At 44.9% G+C, this 22778-nt stretch overlaps 1 protein-coding gene across 1 annotated transcript in view; it reads left to right on the top strand.

Annotated features, from left to right (window-relative positions):
* QSOX1 (quiescin sulfhydryl oxidase 1) overlaps nucleotides 1-22778 on the top strand; it is a 353508-nt gene that overhangs the window by 178042 nt on the left and 152688 nt on the right. Inside the window, exons 5-6 of the mRNA XM_069232081.1 lie at nucleotides 3363-3453; nucleotides 7423-7568. Of these exons, the coding sequence (XP_069088182.1) occupies nucleotides 3363-3453; nucleotides 7423-7568 (237 nt within the window). The remainder of the gene's footprint in view (nucleotides 1-3362; nucleotides 3454-7422; nucleotides 7569-22778) is intronic.

Below are 22778 nucleotides of genomic sequence, written 5' to 3'. Positions count from 1 at the left end.
ACAAAGCAGCAGGAACTGTTCTAGCATTGAAATACCTGATAGGAGAAGGTAGCACAACACATTTGCATATTATATGCAAGGACCTGGTGCTGATTATTCAATGGTACATGTACACTTAACTCGTCTGCTTTTTTTTTTTTTTTTACTCGTTATGTATTTAAACAGCGTCTGCAACTGCTGTAGTGGATCAATAGTAGTGTATGCAATGCAAAAAGGTTTATTAAAAGTTATTCCAAAAAACAAAGGGACTGGATTCATCTCGAAAGGCATGCTCAAATGCACCTTAGACATAAAAAGTCACATCAACAGACATTGCTTGCAGAGGACAACTTGATTATTTTTGCTATTACTAAGGCACGATTTAGTGTACGTCTGGATTAGGGTCAAGCCTACCAGTGTTTCTCTTATTCTGGAGGTTAGTGTATATTGGACTGATAGGCAAGATGTAGGAAGTTGGCTCTGTATGCACTATTTCAAAGTAAGGAATAGTATGCACAGAGTCCAAGGGTTCCCCTTAGAGGTAAGATAGTGGCAAAAAGAGATAATTCTAATGCTCTATTTTGTGGTAGTGTGGTCGAGCAGTAGGCTTATCAAAGGAGTAGTGTTAAGCATTTGTTGTACATACACAGGCAATAAATGAGGAACACACACTCAGAGACAATTCCAGGCCAATAGGTTTTTGTATAGAAAAATATATTTTCTTCGTTTATTTTAAGAACCACAGGTTCAAGATTTACATGTAATACTTCAAATGAAAGGTATTGCAGGTAGGTACTTTAGGCACTTTCAAATTAGCAAAATAGCATATACAGTTTTCACATAAATGACATATAGCTATTTTAAAACTAGACAGTGCAATTTTCAATAGTTCCTGGGGGGAGTAAGTATTTGTTAGTTTCTGCAGGTAAGTAAACCACCTACGGGGTTCAAGTTTGGGTCCAAGGTAGCCCACCGTTGGGGGTTCAGAGCAACCCCAAAGTTACCACACCAGCAGCTCAGGGCCGGTCAGGTGCAGAGGTCAAAGTGGTGCCCAAAACGCATAGGCTTCAGTGGAGAAGGGGGTGCCCCGGTTCCAGTCTGCCAGCAGGTAAGTACCCGCATCTTCGGAGGGCTGACCAGGGGGGTTTGTAGGGCACCGGGGGGGGGGGGACACAAGTCCACACAGAAAGTACACCCTCAGCAGCGCGGGGGCGGCCGGGTGCAGTGTGCAAACAAGCGTTGGGTTCTCAATAGGTTTCAATGGGAGACCAAGGGGTCTCTTCAGCGATGCAGGCAAGGGGGGGGCTCTTTGGGGTAGCCACCACCTGGGCAAGGGAGAGGGCCATCTGGGGGTCGCTCCTTCACTGGAGGTCGGATCCTTCAGAGTCTGGGGATGCAGTGCCTTTACCAGGTGTCGGGTCTTTGAAGCAGGCAGTTGCTGTCAGGGGGAGCCTCGGGATTCCCTCTGCAGGCGTCGCTGTGGGGGCTCAGGGGGGTCAACTCTGGCTACTCACGGTCTCGCAGTCGCCGGGGAGTCCTCCCTGAAGTGATTGTTCTCCACAAGTCGAGCCGGGGGCGTCGGGTGCAGAGTGCCAAGTCTCACGCTTCCGGCGGGAAACGTGTGTTGTTTCAAAGTTGCTTCTTTGTTGCAAAGTTGCTGTCCTCGGGAGTTCTTGGTCCTTCTAGATGCAGGGCAGTCCTCTAAGGCTTCAGAGGTCGCTGGTCCCTGGGGAAAGCGTCGCTGGAGCAGTGTCTTTAGAAGGGGGGAGACAGGCCGGTAGAGCTGGGGCCAAAGCAGTTGGCGTCTCCGTCTTCTCTGCAGGGTTTTTCAGCTTAGCAGTCCTCTTCTTCTTAGGTTGCAGGAATCTGAGTTCCTAGGTTCTGGGGAGCCCTTAAATACTAAATTTAAGGGTGTGTTTAGGTCTGGGGGGTTAGTAGCCAATGGCTACTAGCCCTGAGGGTGGGTACACCCTCTTTGTGCCTCCTCCCGAGGGGAGGGGGGCACATTCCTATCCCTATTGGGGGAATCCTCCATCTGCAAGGTGGAGGACTTCTAAAAGTCAGTCACCTCAGCTCCGGACACCTTAGGTGCTGTCCTGACTGGCCAGTGACTCCTCCTTATTTTTCTCATTATCTCCTCCTGGACTTGCCGCCAAAAGTGGGGGCTGTGTCCAGGGGGCGGGCATCTCCACTAGCTGGAATGCCCTGGGGCATTGTAACACGAAGCCTGAGCCTTTGAGGCTCACTGCTAGGTGTTACAGTTCCTGCAGGGGGGAGGTGTTAAGCACCTCCACCCAGAGCAGGCTTTTGTTTCTCTCCTCAGAGAGCACAAAGGCCCTCACCACATGGGGTCAGAAACTCGTCTCTCAGCAGCAGGCTGGCACAGACCAGTCAGTCCTGCACTGAACAATTGGGTAAAATACAGGGGGCATCTCTAAGATGCCCTCTGTGTGCATTTTTTTTATAAATCCAACACTGGCATCAGTGTGGGTTTATTATTCTGAGAAGTTTGATACTAAACTTCCCAGTATTCAGTGTAGCCATTATGGAGCTGTGGAGTTCGTTTTTGACAGACTCCCAGACCATATACTCTTATGGCTACCCTGCACTTACAATGTCTAAGGTTTTGCTTAGACACTGTAGGGGCATAGTGCTCATGCACCTATGCCCTCACCTGTGGTATAGTGCACCCTGCCTTAGGGCTGTGAGGCCTGCTAGAGGGGTGACTTACCTATGCCACAGGCAGTGTGAGGTTGGCATGGCACCATGAGGGGAGTGCCATGTCGACTTAGTCATTTTCTCCCCACCAGCACACACAAGCTGGCAAGCAGTGTATCTGTGCTGGGTGAGGGGTCCCTAGGGTGGCATAAGACATGCTGCAGCCCTTAGAGACCTTCCCTGGCATCAGGGCCCTTGGTACCAGGGGTACCAGTTACAAGGGACTTAACTGGGTTCCAGGGTTGTGCCAATTGTGGAGACAACAGTACATTTTAGGTAAAAGAACACTGGTGCTGGGGCCTGGTTAGCAGGGTCCCAGCACACTTCTCAGTCAAGTCAGCATCCGTATCAGGCAAAAAGTGGGGGGTAACTGCAACAGGGAGCCATTTCTTTACACTCTTTATATGAAGAAGACCATTAAACAACACAGGTGAAGGGTATGAGTGAAGAAATAAACTCTCAAGGTTGCCTTATCTTAGTGAGAGATATGGGGAACAATATTTAGATTAAAGTGATATAGATCTTGTCTGCTTCTATAGAGGGAACATGATCACCAACCTTGAGGGAGCTTCAGGGAATGTCATGATCAAAGACTTTCTTGACTGTCTTCAGTCAAACCTTCTCTTGGAGTGACCCCTGTAATTGTCTTTCTCATTCTCTTCCAGCGTGACGGAGATTCAAGGATTCTTCAACAGTAACAACGTGGAATACCTGGCCTTGATTTTTGAGGATGAGAGATCTTATGTGGGCAGAGAGGTGAGACCGGAGATGCTGAATATTAAAAATGTCCACACACAGCGTCGCTGAGCCGCAAGCCTTGAGATGTCCAGTCCTGGACTTCATTAGGTGCCTTCAGGGTCATGGCTGCTTCAGAGCTTCATACTGTTGTTCCAGGGGTCTGATCCCAGGAGCTGCCATTCTCTGTGGCCAGCAACGTGAGTACTGGCAGAAACATCCCTGGGCCTGACAGGAGTGTGTTTGTCTTTCTGCCAAGTAAAGCCTGGATGGCGGATACTGTGGTGGTGTTTGAATAGAAGGAAAATATTAGGAATCAATATACTGGAAGGGCTTTCCTCCAACACACGGATATAACAAAAGGATGTAGGTAATTAATTTAGCACTTGCTGGGAATGATTACCCAGAAGAAAAGACTTCCTTATTACAGGTGCACTGACGCGTCTCGGATTGAGATCCCTCTGTAGGTACTCTTCTTCATGACTCGGTTACCCTAACAAAACCTCTGGAATTCCTCTGTCCACACCACTGCTCGTGACACGCATGCACTAACCTAACCACCTTCGATCCCTACGTACATGTTGCACCTCAAGACACACTGACAATGATAACCTAGTACATACCACGCTCCTCCTTCGGATTTGCCTGGATAGTCCCAGTTTTTCACCATCTTCCAATCAGTTTTCAGTGAGAGTCGATTGAACAGAGGCCTGTTTTCATGTAATCCCGTGCAGGGCTAGATAGCATGCCTTAACAGATGATGCTGTGTGCAAAAGTTGCATTTAATGTTCCCAAGTTCTTTGTTGTATGTGTTTTGTATGTTGGTGAGCGCTTTTAGTTTGAGGGATATACCCGTTTTTAGTGATCAAAATCTGATCACCCTATCCGACGTGTGTACATAAACTAAGCCTGAGTTTTCCCTCTCTGTAGGCTGTTCCTGGCAGCACATGTTCATGAAACCACTCGTGTAATCCGCTGTACATGGTTCTCATCCATGCACCAAAGGTACACATACAGAGCCTACCTCTGATCTGATCTGTACATGATGCTTCACGTGACATGGACACATTAATCAGACTCTGCCTGAGATCTCTGTGTGTTGCCTATATGGACACTTTACTAGCAGAAACTGCCTGACATCTCTTTAAATGTAACTCCGCACAACAGAGGTACACCAACACAAATACTTTACATAAATGGTGCATTTCTTTCAATCTTGGCGGGACTGCCAGGCTTATGTAACGGTCTTTTCATTCTTGGAACTCTAGTCCGTTTTGGCTTTTTTTCCTGGAGGTTTAAACGGTACCAGCCTTGGTGGTAGGTGCTATAACATGTAAATACAATTTCACTGGTTCTTCAAAAGAGAATGCAGTTGGACGTGGCTGATGGGAGACAGGGAATGCAAGGATAGTGTCAAGAAACCTCACAACTCCTAGTGATGTATCTTACTAGCAGCCATTTCTCCCACGCCACTCTACCTTGTCATAGTAGCAACATCTATGAAACACCAAAGCAATAACGTTCAGAGTTTTTCGTAGGTAAAAACAATGTTGCAGGTAAATGTGAAACCCCTGCCCCTTTGCTATAGCCATCCAAGTCCCTGCGATGTAAAAAAAATAAAATAATAATAATAATAAAAAAAGCATATTGAGAGGTAGGAGGTGGTCCAACTCAAATGTGTTGCAAAATGAACCTTTTGGTCTGTGCCCAGAAAGGATGGTGGGAGAAGGAGTTTTACAAGTATCTTTGTGATGTTAGATCTGCAAAATTAGAAACTGTGATTGATTGGAGCACAAGGGTTATTGGGGAGGGGCTAGGGGTCGTAGTAGGACCTGTAGTTGGTGCACAGTGTGCATGTTCTTCGTTGCCAGGTTGGAGACGCCTGTCCGAGGTTTTTGGCCCTCCTAGGAGGTCAGTGTTTATCTTGGAGAACAACATGTACGTAGGGATCAAAATGGTGGTTAGGTTAGTGTATGTATGTCACAAGCAGGAGTGTGGACAGAGGAATTCCAGAGGCTTTGTTAGGGTATTCAAGTCATGAAGAACACTTACTGAGGGATCTTAAGCGGAGACTGTCAGTGCACCCGTAATAGAGAAGTCTTTTCTTCTGGGTAATATTCCTAGCAAGTGCTAAAATAATTCTACATCCTTCTGTCCGCTAGGGGGCCATGTTCGCTTCCTTTAAAGGTTTGATTCACTTTCCCTGGGTACTTGAACAGAAAGGAGGTGCATACTGTATTGAAATGAAGGCATGCACTGCCGTCCAGCCGGCACTTTATCTTTATGGATACCTTTGCTCCTCCATCACTTTTGGGCTTTGTGCTTCTTTGTTGTGGCTTTTTATTGTTAACTCGATTTTTCCTCTACCATTTTCAGAATTCTATGGAACTTTGCTGACAACTGCAGGGCACTGGTACAAGCTACACCAGGTCGCTGAATTGACCACTAAATAATAGCCAGATAAGCCAGAGAGATCTGCCACACGTTGCTGGTTAACAGAGGACTCCAGCATACTCTATCCTGAAGTAGTCGCACAATCTGAGCACCGACATCTTATAAAGTCAATGACAAAAAGAATAAATATAGCGCAGTGCATCTTGACAAATCTTACGCCATGTTTCATAAGGGGAATCCTCGAAGGGGTACTATAAAGCAGTTTATCGGGGCAGAACTCTGACTCTCCTCACCCTTTCTCCACAGCTGTTACCTCCCCCGACCCCATAATATTTCAGTGAAGACGCCCTCCTGCCACATCCTGCACAGGAGACCAGATTGAGAACATACAAGAGAAATACATGCTGTAAAAATTCTCTCCTCCCTCCATCACGTTTCCTCATCTATCACACCACTAAGCACAGCATCTGATAACGTGATAAACATATCTCTGTGGTCATCACGTACAACATGGAAACACGCCTCACACAGGCTGTAAGCAAGGACAGCACACTTCCATCCACATACCCACAGGCTTGACCATGCTGTCAGTGTGGCTAAGCGATTCAGTGCTCCCACATAGGGGGTAGTAAGTGGTATATAAATGCTACAAAACAATAAACACAGTAGTTTTCTCACATGATGGGGTGACACAATGATAAAAGATGCTCCCTTCTGTGGGACCGGGTCCGGTGTCCTTCTGTGCGAAGGCACAGTTTCCACTAAAGGACCTTAAGGGAAGGAGGTAATCTTTGGCCTAAAGATTCCTCTCACCCCCCTCTGTTAATTCAGCCATAATTTACTCGGCCAATTCATTGTTCTAAACTTCTTTGATCAACGCAAGCATACGTCCATCCATTGTTGTTTCTGCCATCAATTGTGTCTTGGAAGTAAATTGAATACCAATATGTAATGCAGGAAGGCCATGTAGAGCTCACCGCATTTCTAATCACAGTGTTTCCTGATCAGGAGTTTAGTTTAAAACTTGTTTGCTTTGTAGCCCCGGCATCAACCCCCTTACAAATGGAGAAATAACCTCCTCTTCCAAATAACAATTTGACGACCCAGCAGCAGTTTGGAAAATAGGTTTGCTTCGCAGCGTATGTGCCTCTCAGTTTTCGCCTCCTTCACATTCTTTGTTTGTAGAGGAGACAATACTTGGGTGTTTTCACAGTCTGAGGTAGAGTATTTTGGTAATCGGATTTCCCTGACTGTGGGGTATATTATGGTGGTGACACCATTCCCTGAGTCTCGGGTAAACTGTGATTGTAACTGAATTTCCTGAGTCTGGGGTACATTATGTTGGTGACCTCAGTCTCAGTGTGGTATACATTATGCTAGGGACCCCATTTCCTGAGTCTGGGATGAGTTAATTTGATGACCCATTCTCTGAGTCGGGGTTAGATTATGTTGTTGCCCCATTCCATGAGTCTAAAGTAGATGATTTTGTGCCCCCATTCCCTTAGTATGCCGTATACGACTGTGGCACCTCAGTTTCCAGAGTATATTACGGTGGTGTCCTCCGTTCCTGAGCCTGAATTTTCTTTTCTTTTTCAGGTGACGCTGGACATGCTGCAGTTTGACAATCTCGCAGTGCGGCGAGTTTTGCCTGGTGAGGCTCTGCAGTTGCCACACTTTGGCGTGAAGTCGTTCCCCTCCGCCTACTTAATTCAGAAGACTGGCACCTTCTCACGCATCAGAGTGTAAGTATGGAGCCTGCCAAACATGGAGGACTGGCACAACGATCACCAGGGTTAAGCGGTGGGGTGGAGAAGCCTGTTGGTGTCAGTCCTTTGTGCAAATCATTAATAGGGAAGAAAGGTAAATCTGCTTGTGTCATCAGTAGTGGGCAATGGAGAAAAATGTGTGCATTTCCATATATGTCATATATATTGTATATGCAGATGCACAGAGTGTAATAATCGTTTACAACTGTCGGATGTGTGAAGGGGCCATGTACCGCCAGAAGCGCATCCTCGCATGGGTCATGATACTTTCTATATAGTGGTAATAAACAGCATAATGGACTAGGGATTTGCATGTATGATTTGTACTGTTTTTATATGTGCAGTGGTTTTAAACAACGGTATTTACCATAAACAGAGCTTAAGGGGTTAAATCCATGTAGCAGAATCACAATAGCGAAGCCTTGTGCGGACTGCCAAAGTTGTTTACTTCTATAATCTGATTCTAGGCTGGAATCTGAGAAAATAGGCATTTCTCTAGTCAGTTTCGCAGTACCTAAGTAATAACTTGGAATTTTACCATGCCACTTACTAATCAATATATAAATCTGTGTTTATTAGTTTAGTTAGTCCCAAAAAATGTTATTGGGCCCAATTTATTTTGATTGGCGTAGAATAAATATATTTTGTTCAAGCCAGCGAAAATAAATGTTGCCCAGTAACACATTTCATACTACAGTGCACAGGTCAAAGGCAGCATTATTACCATATAATACAATGTAACTGATGTCAGAAAACACTGCTTACTGTCTCTGTTTTCACTTAATATAACATCTCTGCTTTGATGGGTTTAACCCCACATATCTGGGTTCTGGTTAAATACTTTTGTCAATAAACTACACACCTGAGAAAAAGATATGGCATAATCCATGTACTCAGATCCACTGAATGTAATATGCTAGTTATTGCCATTTCTGAGGGAGGGGAGTGGCATCATATCATCATATCCTCTTCAAGGCTTTGTTTGACATTGTGTGAGTCAAGGCCCCTCCTCACTCCTAATAATGTTAATAAATAACAAATTACACTCCTACACAGGCACGTGTGTGGATGCATATACGTGTAAATATACTGGTGTAGTTACAGTTAGGACCTAGTTATCATGGAAATAGATTTTTTTTGGTTTGCTAATAATTTTGGTGCTATTTGGTGCTGTTTCGGAAAGCATTTAAAAAAAAAAAAATTACCCACCTCAGCTCCTTCCTTGAAAGCTTTGGGGTTATGTCAAGTGGGGGCTGAGAAAAGAGGAGTCCCAAAATGCAATTTTTCCTTACAATTTGGGTAGGGAATTTTAGAGCCAAGACGGCCAAAACGGCCAATTGGAACTACACTAAATATGGTAGAAAGCTAGATTTGTACCCAGACAGTGTGCCTTTAAGGTTTCGCCTGCACAGCACTAGCTAAATCTCTTGTAAAGAAAAGAAAATCTTAAAAGGGGGTTAGAGCCCGCCCACTGCTTATCTTTACTTACCTTTAGTTGGCTTCCACGTCACGGCAGACCGTGATGCAGAAATCTGTCCCGGGACCAGGGTTCAATTCCCACCTCATCGGGTCTTGGGCTCAATCCCCTTGGACCAGATAATTCTCGCCTCAGTGCCTAATCTAATCGATGGGTCCCACTCTGTAACTCTGGGCAATAGCTTGCTTAATCTCCATAACGGCCCTCACAGCACTTGGATGCCTGGCTTCACCCTGGGGCTGTCCAGGAGAGGGAGCCCCACAGGGAAAAGCCAGGAGGGGTTCCACAGTGGTATGCGTACAGCGCCTTGAGACCCTAATGGGTGAGTAGTGCGCTATACAAGTGCAAAGTTTACAGTTTACAGTTTTTCCACGTCACCCTCATTTCCTTGCTTTCCATTGGTCAGCGCCTCTTTCATGCATCCGACTTCCTTCTAAGATTCCAGCCTTCAGCCATGCCATGGGGAATGGACCAAGTACAGCTTCCTATGGCCAGTGTCCTTCCACTAGCCACAGGTCCTGCAGGCACTCTTTTTTTGTTACTTTTTGATATGCACTGTTATTGAGTGCATCTCTGCAGTACCTCTTCTTCAGCCGCTGTCCTCCATTGTTTTTCACTGACCTTCACCCTCGGATGTGTTTATCCACATCCCCTCATGTTGCTTGACTCCCACCTCCTCCAAAAAACAAAAAAACAAAACTCTATGCTGTTTTTTTATATGTTGCACACCAGTGCAGGCTGCTCTTTAACATGTCTTAAAAGTAAAAAAAAAAGAAGAAAAAAAGAAAATAAAAAGGGGGGACCACAGTGTGGTCAATGCTGGCCGTAATATTTCATTTTTTATTTTGTTTGTATTTACTTTGCTTTGTCAACTGCCTACGCTTTATATGCCACCCCGTCCCCCTTACTTCTCCATCATGTAGCTTGTTCCGGTCGGGGCATGGAAATCACATTCTTAGAACTCCAAAGGAGGATTAATGCCACAGAGGCAAAGGTGTGTGTGGCAGTCACGTGTCATTTTCTGAGCGTAAAATCTCTTTTCTGATCTCTGCGTTTTCTGCCCAGTTGCCAACTGAGTTATCATGGCCGCCCCACAGTCGCGGTCTCTGACTGGTGCTAGAACAGTGCAGAGTTCCAGGATTTCTTTGCACCCGTCATGCCCAACCTGCCATAGGAGAGCAAACATATCCGCCCTCCCCCTCATAGTATCAACATGGTGCCCATGAGGTGCGACCCCCTAGATTTGCACCTGCCATCCTTGCCTGCCATCGGAGACTGGCTGAAGTTTATGGTCTAACAGAGTGCCAGAGAGGTGTCCCCTGGAAAGCCTGGCTATGTTTAGGGTCATTTAGCAGGATTAACATGCAGGTTATGTTTATACTTTGATTTTTCTGGGCTCTCACGCCCTTCCTGAAAGGGCACATGGACCTGCGCTCAGACCCTGCAATGCAGTCTCATGACACTTCCATCGTGGTTAAAGCGCCTAGAACAATGACTCATAGAAACTGACAGAGAAGTCTATGAATGGTGAGAAACAATATCATACACAGCTCCTTATAGATATATTGTGCTTTTTTTATCAACACTTTTTTGTAGTTTTATGTAGCGCAAACTTGACACACAGGTATTGGAGCTCTTCACATAATCACCAGTTACACTTCGGACTACAGACTGACATCAGAGTGGCAGGCACGGGTGCTGCGCGTACACCGGACACCCCTGCCGAAAGTTCCATGTCAGGTAATAGGGAGAAACCAGGGCCACTGGAATTATGAGGCAGCGGAGGGCCAAATTATGTTCAGTAAATCTTGCAGAAAGGAAATGTAAATTATGCAGCTTAATGTAACACATTTCATTTTTTTGGTCATTTTTGCACTTGTCAGCACTGTCTGGCCACTGGTTGCACCTCATTAGTACAAGTTTAACACACCACATGTAACAATTAGCAACAGAAAGGCGATCAATTAAGTTTTGCAAAGGGCCTTCCACTTTGTGGCAAAACCTTTGGCCTGTTTGAGCTAGAAATATTGGCTACGGGATTGTAGCACGGCCATGAGCTACTACGCATTATAGAATCTAGTTGAACTGGAAATACAGGACAGAGCCCCTCTTCTTGTACACAATTCACTGTTTGCTCTCAGGTGTGAAAAAATCCTCCTTGTTAAGAATAAGATTACAAGATGACACAGACTCTACTCGAAGGCTATAAATGAATACCCCCACTGAATTCTGGGAGTTGTACTGTGGTGCAGTTTAGTTAACCTAGAACTAACACGCCTGAACTCAATAATTTGAAATAACATTGGACAAGAGCATTGTGTCCTTAGTCACATGGAGTCATCTAGCAACTTTATTGATGTACAGTTAGCTCTGTATGCCATTACAACTCAACTGCCATGAGTACACATTAATGGGCTTTCCTAGGAAATGAAAAATAAACAAGCATTGGCAAAGTCCATAGACTCCATCTATGCCCGATCTATTGGCTTTGTCAGTTTTATTTGTGAATATTGGACTGTACAACATGGCTTAAAATAAAAAAGCACTATGACATGACCAGCATTGACCAAGTCAGAGATTTTTTTTTTTTGCTTGAAGCCATGTTGCTTAGCAGCTTACACTGCTGCATAACATGTAAATAAATCATTGTCAAAGCGATTATGTTTGGCATAGGCAAAACATATTGACTTTGTCAGTGACTGATGTGATTTGGTGTAAATCCGTTCCATAGCTTTAGAGAATTTAAGGTTCAAAATTTATAGATAATGGGACAGTTCATTTTGTGTGACACATGCGAGAGTCTCGCAGGACAACAGCTTCAAATAACAGATCTGATTGGCCGAGGGACTTTTTTCCCCTTTTATGCAGGTCATGCAGGAGCTCATGCTCTGATTGCTAGGCTGCTACATAAAAAATAATGTTGTGGCCACCATTACAGGACCTGGATGCATGTGTCCTGAAAACGAAGAAAAATCAGGTGTGAGGGTACAACGTGGGGAGTACCCTGACTCCCTGGATTTTGGAGGTGGGATTTGCAGCACTTGGCCGTCATCATCTCACTGTTAGAGGAAGGTGATCTTATGCAGACTGTTACTTATAAGGTGACTCCTTTATGGCATCATGAAAGTGATTCAACATCTTCAACATACAAAACCAAAATAGTTCCCTCAGACAGCATTTATTCCTACCACAAATGTTATTTGTTCTTAGTGGTCTTCTCTCCTTCGACTCCTGCTGCAGCGTAGCAGGCACCTGCCAGCACCAGGGTGGAAAAAAGAATCTGTAGACTTAGCTGCACGCAGGGGGTAGTTTAATAGCCTATTGTTGCTAGATCTGACCTCATCAGACACGCCCATCTCCAAGGAAAGGTTAAAACAACTCGGATTTTCCGACTGTAACCACTAGATGGCAGAATATGAACAGAATGTGAATTTAGAAGCATTTAAGGTTTTAAACCAACTGTTACGGATAAGTAATGTGTGTTCATATATATATATATATACAATCAAAAAAACAAATGTTAAACCTTTGTTACAGTTATCAAAAGTTTATTATTTCTATACAAACCAAAGGTGATCTTTGTAAGCATTACACATTCTACACTTATAGCTATAAATCACTCCTTCTCCATGCACTGCTTGTGCCCTTTTATATTATATCACTTATACCATATAAAATAAAAGTTTTTACAATAACACTTATGCCATCACCTACCACATCATTTGTAAGAACACAGTGCATGATAGAGTGGAGCGTTATACTTAAGATCGTGTGGCTATAGAGTTCAATGCACTCTGTGTGGAGACTTGCAAGTTATATAATTTATGCAACACCTTCAAATTATTATAAGTTTAGAATTTAACATTTTTATTCAGTTAGTTTAGTTTGGAGATAAAGAATAAGGGCCTGATTTAGAACTCTGCGGACAGGTTACTCCATCACAACAGTTTCGGATATCCCGAACGCCAGAATCTGAATCTTTTCCCATTCTATAGGAGTTAGATTTCAGCGGACGGGATATCCTTCACTGTTGTGACGGAGTAACCCATCCACTGAGTTCTAAATTGGGCCCTAAATAAAGTTTTAGTAATGTAAAAGTGGTGCATAAATTATAAATTAAAGGTATAATTATAAGTGTAGAATTTGTATTATTTGTGTAGTTTAAGTGAAAGAATAATGAAAGTTTTCCTAACTATAACAAAGGTTTAATCTTTGTTTTGTTCTGAACTTAAATGTTTGTTTTTTAAAATAAAAATATTGAAATCCTAGAGTTTACTGTCTTTGAGTAGAGTGTCATTAAGTGGAGTGCGGTACAGTGGAGTGGAGGAGACTGTCATACAGTGTAGTGGTGTACAGTGGAGTATTGTGGAGTGGAGTAGAGTGGTGCAACGGATAGTGGACCGAAGTGTCAGAGTGTAGTGGCATCTTGTATACAGTAGCGTTGAGTGCATTATTGTGGACATGTATAGCAAAGACTCAAATACACTCTTAATTTGGACTAATGTGTTGTATAGTACAGTGGAGTGGTATATCAGAGTGTGGAGTATGGTGTTGTACAGTGGAATGTAGGGGCATACAGTGGAGTATGGTATAGTTGCAAAGGGTTGTAAATTGAACCTGCATGGGGTGAAGTAGAATGTGGTCAAATGGAGCAGGGTAGAGAGGAGTGTTGCGTATTGCCATTGAGTGGGGTAATGTGTCATGCAGTCAAGTTTAGGGAAATAGAGTGGACTGACGTAGCACACAGTCAAGTAAAGTGTTGTAAAGTGAAGTGGTGTCATACAGTGGATTAGAGTGGTGTGCTGTAGAGTGTCAGAGTGCACCAGAGTAGAGTACCACAGGGTGGATTACAGTGCACTACAGTAGAGTGGCGAGAAGGAGAGTGCGGTACAGTATGGCAGCGTGGAGTGGCATTGACTGGAGTGGATAGTTGAATAGAGTGGAGTGGCATACAGTGGAATAGCGAACAGTGGAGTGTTGTACAGGGAGTGGTGTAAAGTGGAGTGCTTATAGTGGGACAGCATACAGCAGAGAAGGGTACCCTGAAACAGCGTAGAGAGGAGTGGAACTGACTGGAATACTGTACAGCAGAGGGGCATGGAGTGGCTCATAGTGGAGTGGCATAAAGTCTAGTTGTGTACATTTTAATAGAGTGGAATAGCATATAGTAGAGTGACCTACAGTGGGGCGGCATAGAGAGCAATAGTATAGACTGGGGTGGTGCAGACCGGAGTGGGGGAGAAGGGAGTGAGGTACAGTGAATAGGCTACAGTGGAACACGCGGAGAGTGGAGTGGCGTAGACTGGAGTGAGGTACAGGGTAGTGGTGCACAGTGGCGCAAAGTCGAATAGCGTACAATAGAGTGGTGTGTTGTAAAGTGGAGCGGCATAGAGTGGCATGGGGGTAGACTTCAGAGGCTACAGTTGAGTAGCGTACACTGGAGTGGTGTAGAGTGGAGTGGACTGGCGTAGCCTGAAGTGAGGTACAGTGTAGTAGCGTAGAGTGGAATAATGTGAAGGTGTAGACTGGAGTGGCGTACAATGGAGCAGTTTAGAGTGGAATACCATACAGTGTAGTGTTGTAGAGTGGACTAGTGTAGACTGGATGGGATTACAGTGGAGAGGTGTACACTGGAGTGTAGAGAATATAGTGGCATACAGTGGAGTGGTGTATAATGGAATGGCATACAGTTGATTAGCATATAGTGGAGTGGTATATAGTTGAAGTGACCTGAAGTGGCATTGTGTGTAATAGCATAGATTGAAGGGTCATAAAGTGGTGTTGTGTGGGGGTATGGTACTTGTAACAGACGTAGGGGGTCATTCTGACTCCCGCCGGCCGCGGTAACCGCAGGGCCGGCGGGAGCCGCCAGAATACCGCTGCGCGGTCAGAAGACCGCCGCGGTTATTCTGAGTTTCCCGCTGGGCGGGCAACCGCCAGAAGGCCGCCCGCCCGCCCAGCGGGAAACCCCCTTCCACGAGGATGCCGGCTCCGAATGGAGCCGGCGGAGTGGAAAGGGTGCGACGGGTGCAGTTGCACCCGTCGCGATTTTCAGTGTCTGCATGGCAGACACTGAAAATCTTGGTGGGGCCCTGTTACGGGGGTCCCACGACACCCCTTACCGCCATCCTGTTCCTGGCGGCCAAAACCACCAGGAACAGGATGGCGGTAAGGGGGTCGGAATCCCCATGGCGGCGCAGCAAGCTGCGCCGCCGTGGAGGATTCCCCAGGGCAGCGGGAAACCGGCGGTACACCGCCGGTTTCCCGTTTCTGACCGCGGCTGTACCGCCGCGGTCAGAATGCCCAGGGATGCACCGCCAGGCGATTTTACCGCCAGGGTCGGAATGACCCCCGTAGTGTGAAAGTGGCAGAAATCTAGATTATAAGGCATAAATGGTAATTCCTGGTACTAGGTGTAAATAATATAAGTAGTGTTAAAGTTATAAGTGTTTAGATATTTAGTTTTATATTGTGCTGCAGTATACCGTGGTACATGCAGATGAGAAGGAAGTACGTGATTGGCCTATGCCGGCCTTTACAAAACGTAAAAGGCAGCCATGTTGTTTCCCAGACACTTTCCTTGCATTATGGGTAGGGAAGTATATGTATAAATAGCCGGGGAGAAGGGTGGATCATTTGACTTTAATGAAGATTCCTATAATGCAGAACGTGGATTACAGGTTTGTAACCTTTTCTTCTGTATCGTAGGAACTTTGATAGTTATAAACACTTGAACATGGTTGAGTTTTATGCCAATTTTGTTGAAGGTTTTCTGATAAAACTGAGAATTTAAGAATTTTAGTGTGAAAAGGTATTACATTTGTGTGGGAAAGAGGCCCAAATTAAGGCTTTTGAAGATGTCAGACATGCTACTGCCAATGCTGGCAGAAATAAGAAATCTAGGGCCAGATGTAGCAAGCAGTTTTGCCCATTCTGTGTCTATGGGAAAATGTGTTCGTACATATGGCCCCTATTCTCACAGTGAATGCCAGTGCATCTGGAACTGTAACAGTCTTGTCACAAGCAGTGCTTAATTTGTAAATAAAAAGGTGCCAGTGCCCAAAGCTCTCGTCTGAAACATGCGTCTGCTGCAACTAAATGTGCGAGCAGAGAAAAATGAAGCAGCGTAATCCTGAAGCCATCTCGTGTCTCTTTAATCTATTTACATCCACTCCCTGCTGCTCCAGCTCACAATAGCAGCTTTCTGCTTTCTCCCTTTGTGACGCTTTTTCATTTTTCTCTTACTCCGTCTTTCCTGTATGTGTCTTTTGCTCACATTAAATGCTTGAAGCAGAAAAATAAGTGCCGGCCCTCAAAAAAAAAAGTACCCTGCACCGGAAACCACCGGCTCAAATTAAGCACTCGAGTTCACAATTGCCTTTGCATTCCATACATTAAGTAACTTAGAAAGGAAATATTTGTTGTTGAGAAAGAAGCATTGGCAGCTGCCTGGGGTGTAGCATATTTTAAGATGTTTGCGTGGGAATCAGAAATCATGTTGGGGACAGATCACAAATCCCTCTTCACGATTTTGTCACCTGGAGATTTAGATAAAAGCTCTGCCACATTGCCCAGTTTGCTGCTAAATTGCAGTGCTTTATGTACACTTTGGAGTACATTGAAGGCTGGCAAAACTGTGTGGCAGACTGTCTGTCAAGACCCGCCAGTGAGAGCGAAGTGGTGAAGGAATTTGAATCTGATCAAGTGGTCGTATTGTGTGTTAGTGATACAAAAGATGGAATCTATGATGCCATTTCATTAAAGAATTAGGTTTCAGCCATGGATAAGGATGAAGGAATGAAAGTTGTAATTAATCAGGGAGGGTTCCAGAAGCGATAGTTGTTTTCCGGCATGTGTAAGGCCCTATAATAACATTCTGGATGACCTGACAATGTGCAATGAACAGGTGGTCATGAGAAGTGAAAGATGTGTTCCTTCTTGTGAATTAAGTAAGAAAATGATCACATTGTCCCATTAAGGGCACTTGGGTTAGGCAATGACCAACAATATGTTCAAAGAAAGATTTGTGTGACCAGGACTGGATACAGAGGTTACTAGAAGTGTAATCTGTTCTCATGTGTGTAAGGAAGGTGAGAAGCGGTTAAAAGCAGGTGTGAATGAGCGTAACCAGCACCAGTATTTTCAAGATCCATGCTTACCTGGGGTTAACCTTTGTTTGGTTTTTATTGGCCCTTTTTTTCCTTCCAGAAGCACAACGATTTGCTGCTATCATAGTAGATGTTCACTCTAAGTGGCCAGAAGTACTTTTTATGAGTAGTGTCACCAGCTACAGCGCCATTAAAATGTTGAAAGAGGTATTTGCCAGGAATCAATACACTGTCACCAACAACGGGACACAATTGGTGTCAGACCAAATGCAATCTTTGCTTCCTCAGAGCGTGATCAAGCATGTAAGGACTTCACTTTATAAACCTCAGTCCAATAATGGGTGGAAAGGGCCAACAGATTGGTCAAGGGAACCCTAAAAATAATTGTCAAGTGTGGTTTGAAAGTTCATGATGATGTCAAGGACATGGTATGGGCATTTTATACTACAGCAAAAAATCAAATGGGTATTTCTCCCTTTCATAAGATGAGAGGTGGAAATGATGCATCAAACATGGTGCCATGTTGGCTACATGGATGGGTCCCTGGTGTAAAGAAGAATACCAAGTCAGCTGATTCGCAGTTGATGACCGGGAAGGGAGACTGGGTCAAGACTAAATCTGGAAGTGTCTCATCTGGACTATCAAAGTTTAATGGACCTTTGAAGGTGAGGAGTGTCTATAATAATTTGGTTGAGCTGGAAAATGGAAAAAAATGGAATAATATGAGAATAACGTTGTAGCAAAAGGAAGATTCCGATTGTGAAGTACATGAAGGTGTGGATAGCTACAATGGGTTGATGTTAATGACTGATAAAGAAATGCTGGGCAGAATTGGATATGAGGGTGGGAGCCTGGATCTAGATGCTGGTGATGGGCAAGGATAAGAAATGGGATAATGTCAAACACATACCCTCCCTCCATGCCAGAAGAGCGCCCAGTTGGTTGAGTGAATTCGTATCACGAAGTACCTTATTATTGTTTGTTTGGTGCTATAGTTGTTGCCCATTACTTCCTCTTAGCATTTACGATTTTCCTTCTTTTTTATTTTTGTTTACTGTTTTTGATGTGATAGTTTAACTCTTTGTGTAATATGTACCTGTAGTATATACAGCCATGTTTTATTTTGTCTTTGTATATAAGAATGGGAGATGTGTTCTAGCATTAAGCTGACTCAGAATGTCAGCTAATAGAATGTTATGGCATGAACTGAGGTAGTTCCTGGAGTCATTTTAAATAAGCTGGCCTCTGGGAAGCATGTTGAGAGCCTGCCTCGAATAAAGTCTGAAGAAATTATTAATAAAAGATGCACTACCCAACTACTTAAGTCTGTCTGTGTGTGTGTGTGTGTGTGTGTGTGTGTGTGTGTGTGTGTGTGTGTATGTGTATATATATGTTCGATGGCATGTGTAGCTGCAGATACACATGCTTTGCACATCCCGCCACCTAGTGTTGGGCTCGGAGTGTTACAAGTTGTTTTTCTTCGAAGAAGTCTTTTCAAGTCAAGAGATCGAGGGACTCCTCCCCTTTCGGCTCCATTGTGCATGGGCGTCGACTCCATCTTAGATTGTTTTCTTTCCGCCATCGGGTTCGGACGTGTTCCTTTTCGCTCCGCGTTTCGGTTCGGAAAGATAGTTAGAATCTCGGAAAATTTGACAGTATTGTTTGCGTTCGGTATCGGGTTAGTTACAACAGATCAACACCGATTTTTGAAGAGCTCCATTGGCCCTTCGGGGTTTTTCGATCCCCGTCGGGGCCTGGTCGGCCCAACCACGTGTCTCTTCAAGGCTAATGGAACGGAACCCATTCCGCTTCTGCCCCAAATGTCACAACAAGTATCCTTATACAGATCAGCACCTGGTCTGTAACTTGTGTTTGTCTCCAGAACACAAAGAAGATACTTGTGAAGCCTGTCGAGCGTTTAGGTCGAGGAAGACATTAAGAGACCGAAGAGCGAGAAGACTGCAGATGGCGTCGGCGCCGCCAGGACAAAGACACTTGGAGGAGGAAGAAGAAACCTTCTCCATTGAGGAGTCGGATTCGGACGAGGTCGATCACGAACAGACGCCTAAAACCGTGAGTAAGACGTCGACACACAAAATTCACGAGAAGACCACAAAAGCCCAGGGGACGCCACCGCCAACAGGCCATGGCTTAACCTGAAAAATAGGTGACCGATCATCGGCACCGAAAAAGGGCATGCACGTGTCGAAGTCATCCGACTCCGGTCGAGATACCGGCACACAGCAGACTCGACGCCGAGACAGCGAGTCCGAGCAACTTCGGCACCGAGAGGGCGGCACTGAAATGAGTCGGCACCGAGAGACCGGGACGCCGAAAATAAAAAAACTGTAGTCGGAGCCGAAAAAGACTGCCAAAAAAGTTTCCATTCCGAAACATCCGGCCTCGGAACCGAAATCAGGTTCCTATACAGAGGAACAGGGACTGTCCTCACAAATGCAAGGACATAAGTTCGGACAAGAACTAGAGTCAATGGAGCCAGACTACACTCAAAGAAGGCTCCACATCCAAAAGGAGACAGGGAAGATAAGTACTCTTCCCCCAATTAGGATGAAAAGAAGACTTGCCTTTCAAGAAAAAGACAAGCAGCCACAGGCAAAGGTGGCAAGACAAATAACACCGCCACCATCTCCACCACGGTCAACGCACACATCACCGGTAGCCACTCCACCAATGATGCAGTCCCCAACTCGTACTGGAATGAGTCAGGATGATCCCAACGCATGGGATCTTTATGATGCGCCAGTGTCAGATAACAGCCCAGACTGTTACCCAGCGAGACCGTCGCCACCTGAGGACAGTACAGCATACACACAGGTGGTGTCGAGAGCAGCGGCATTTCATAATGTCACCCTGCATGCAGAACCTATTGAGGATGACTTTTTGTTTAACACACTATCCTCCACTCATAGCCAATACCAAAGCCTCTCTATGCTACCTGGAATGCTAAAACACTCCAAACAGGTGTTTCGAGAGCCTTTGAAGGGCAGAGCCATAACTCCAAGGGTGGAGAAAAAATACAAGCCACCGCCAACAGACCCGGTATATATCACGCAGCAATTAACACCAGACTCTGTGGTAGAAGGGGCAGCTCGCAAGAGAGCAAACTCTCACACCTCGGGAGACGCACCACCTCCAGACAAGGAGAGTCACAAGTTCGACGCTGCGGGGAAAAGGGTTGCAGCACAAGCGGCCAACCAATGGCACATTGCCAACTCACAGGCACTGCTGGCAAGATATGATAGGGCCCATTGGGATGAAATTCAACATTTCATTGAACACTTACCCAAAGAGTTCCAGAAAAGGGCACAACAGGTGGTGGAGGAAGGACAGAGTATCTCGAACAATCAGATACGGTCAGCAATGGATGCAGCAGATACTGCTGCTAGGACAGTAAATACAGCAGTAACCATAAGGAGACACGCATGGCTGCGTACGTCAGGATTCAAGCCGGAAATACAACAAGCCGTGCTGAATATGCCTTTTAACGGACGGCAGTTGTTTGGGCCGGAGGTGGACACTGCTATCGAAAAACTGAAAAAGGACACTGATACGGCCAAAGCCATGGGCGCACTCTACTCCCCACAGAGCAGAGGCACATTTCGCAAGACGCAGTTTAGATGGGGGTTTCGAGGACAAACTACAGAACCCACAATCTCACAAACAAGGCCCACTTATCAGAGCCAATATCAGCGGGGAAGTTTTCGGGGACAATATAGAGGGGGCCAATTCCAAAAGAATAGAGGGAAGTTCCAAAGTCCCAAAACTCCTCAAAACAAGCAGTGACTTCCACGTCACAAATCCCCAACACATAACACCTGTGGGGGGGAGACTAACCAAGTTTTACAAACATTGGGAGGAAATAACAACAGACACTTGGGTCCTAGCAATTATCCAGCATGGTTATTGCATAGAATTTCTCAAATTCCCTCCAAACGTCCCACCGAAAACACACAATATGTCAAAACAACACATGGACCTTTTTGGACTAGAGGTCCAAGCGTTGCTACAAAAAGAAGCAATAGAATTAGTACCAATTCATCAGAAAGGAACAGGAGTTTACTCTCTGTACTTTCTCATACCCAAAAAGGACAAAACTAAGACCTATATTAGATCTCAGAATGTTAAATACCTACATCAAATCAGATCACTTTCACATGGTGACATTACAGGACGTAATCCCACCGCTCAAACAACAAGACTACATGACAACACTAGACCTAAAGGATGCATATTTCCATATACCGATACATCCTTCACACAGAAAGTACTTAAGGTTTGTATTCCAAGGGGTACATTACCAGTTCAAGGTGTTGCCATTCGGAATAACAACTGCGCCAAGAGTTTTTACAAAATGCCTGGCAGTAGTGGCCGCACATATCAGAAGGCAACAAATACATGTGTTCCCGTACCTAGACGATTGGTTAATCAAAACCAACACGCTAGAACGGTGTTCACAACACACAAAGTACATCATAGAAACCCTCCACAAACTAGGTTTCTCAATCAACTACACAAAGTCACACCTTCAGCTGTGTCAAACACAGCAATACTTAGGGGCGACAATCAACGCAGCAAAAGGGATTGCCACCCCAAGTCCACAAAGGGTACAGGCATTTCACAATGTAATACAGGCCATGTATACAAGACAGAAGATACAAGTCAAAATGGTGATGAAACTCCTAGGCATGATGTCCTCATGCATAGCCATTGTCCCAAACGCAAGGTTGCACATGCGGCCCTTACAACAGTGCCTAGCATCACAATGGTCACAGGCACAGGGTCAACTTCTAGATCTAGTGTTGATAGACCGCCAAACATACACCTCGCTTCAATGGTGGAACAATATAAATTTAAATCAAGGGCGGCCTTTCCAAGACCCAGTGCCTAAATACGTAATAACGACAGATGCCTCCATGATAGGGTGGGGAGCACACCTCAATCAACACATCCAGGGACAATGGGACACTCAGCAAAGACAGTTTCACATAAATCACTTAGAACTACTGGCAGTATTTCTAGCGTTTAAAGGCATTTCAACCCATAATAAGCCACAAACACATTCTTGTCAAAACAGACAACATGACAACAATGTATTACCTAAACAAACAACAGGGAGGAACACACTCAACACAGTTGTGTCTCCTGGCACAGAGAATATGGCCTTGGGCGATTCACAACCACATTCGCCTAATAGCACAGTTTATTCCAGGGATTCAGAATCAGTTGGCAAACAATCTCTCTCGGGATCACCAACAAATCCACGAATGGGAGATTCACCCCCAAATACTAAACACTTACTTCCAAAGTTGGGGAACACCACAAATAGACCTGTTTGCAACAAAAGAAAAAGCAAAATGCCGAAACTTCGCATCCAGGTACCCACAAGATCAGTCTCAGGGCAATGCGTTATGGATGAGTTGGTCAGGGATATTTGCATACGCTTTTCCCCCTCTCCCACTTATTCCATATCTGGTAAACAAATTGAGTCAAAACAAACTCAAACTCATACTAATAGCACCAACTTGAGCAAGACAACCTTGGTACACAACACTACTAGACCTCTCAGTAGTGCCTCATGTC

The sequence above is a fragment of the Pleurodeles waltl genome, chromosome 4_2 (genome assembly GCF_031143425.1).
Source record: "Pleurodeles waltl isolate 20211129_DDA chromosome 4_2, aPleWal1.hap1.20221129, whole genome shotgun sequence".
NCBI lineage: Eukaryota > Metazoa > Chordata > Amphibia > Caudata > Salamandridae > Pleurodeles > Pleurodeles waltl.
The sequence above is the reverse complement of the archived record's forward strand: the minus strand, read 5'-3'. Positions and strand labels throughout refer to the sequence as shown.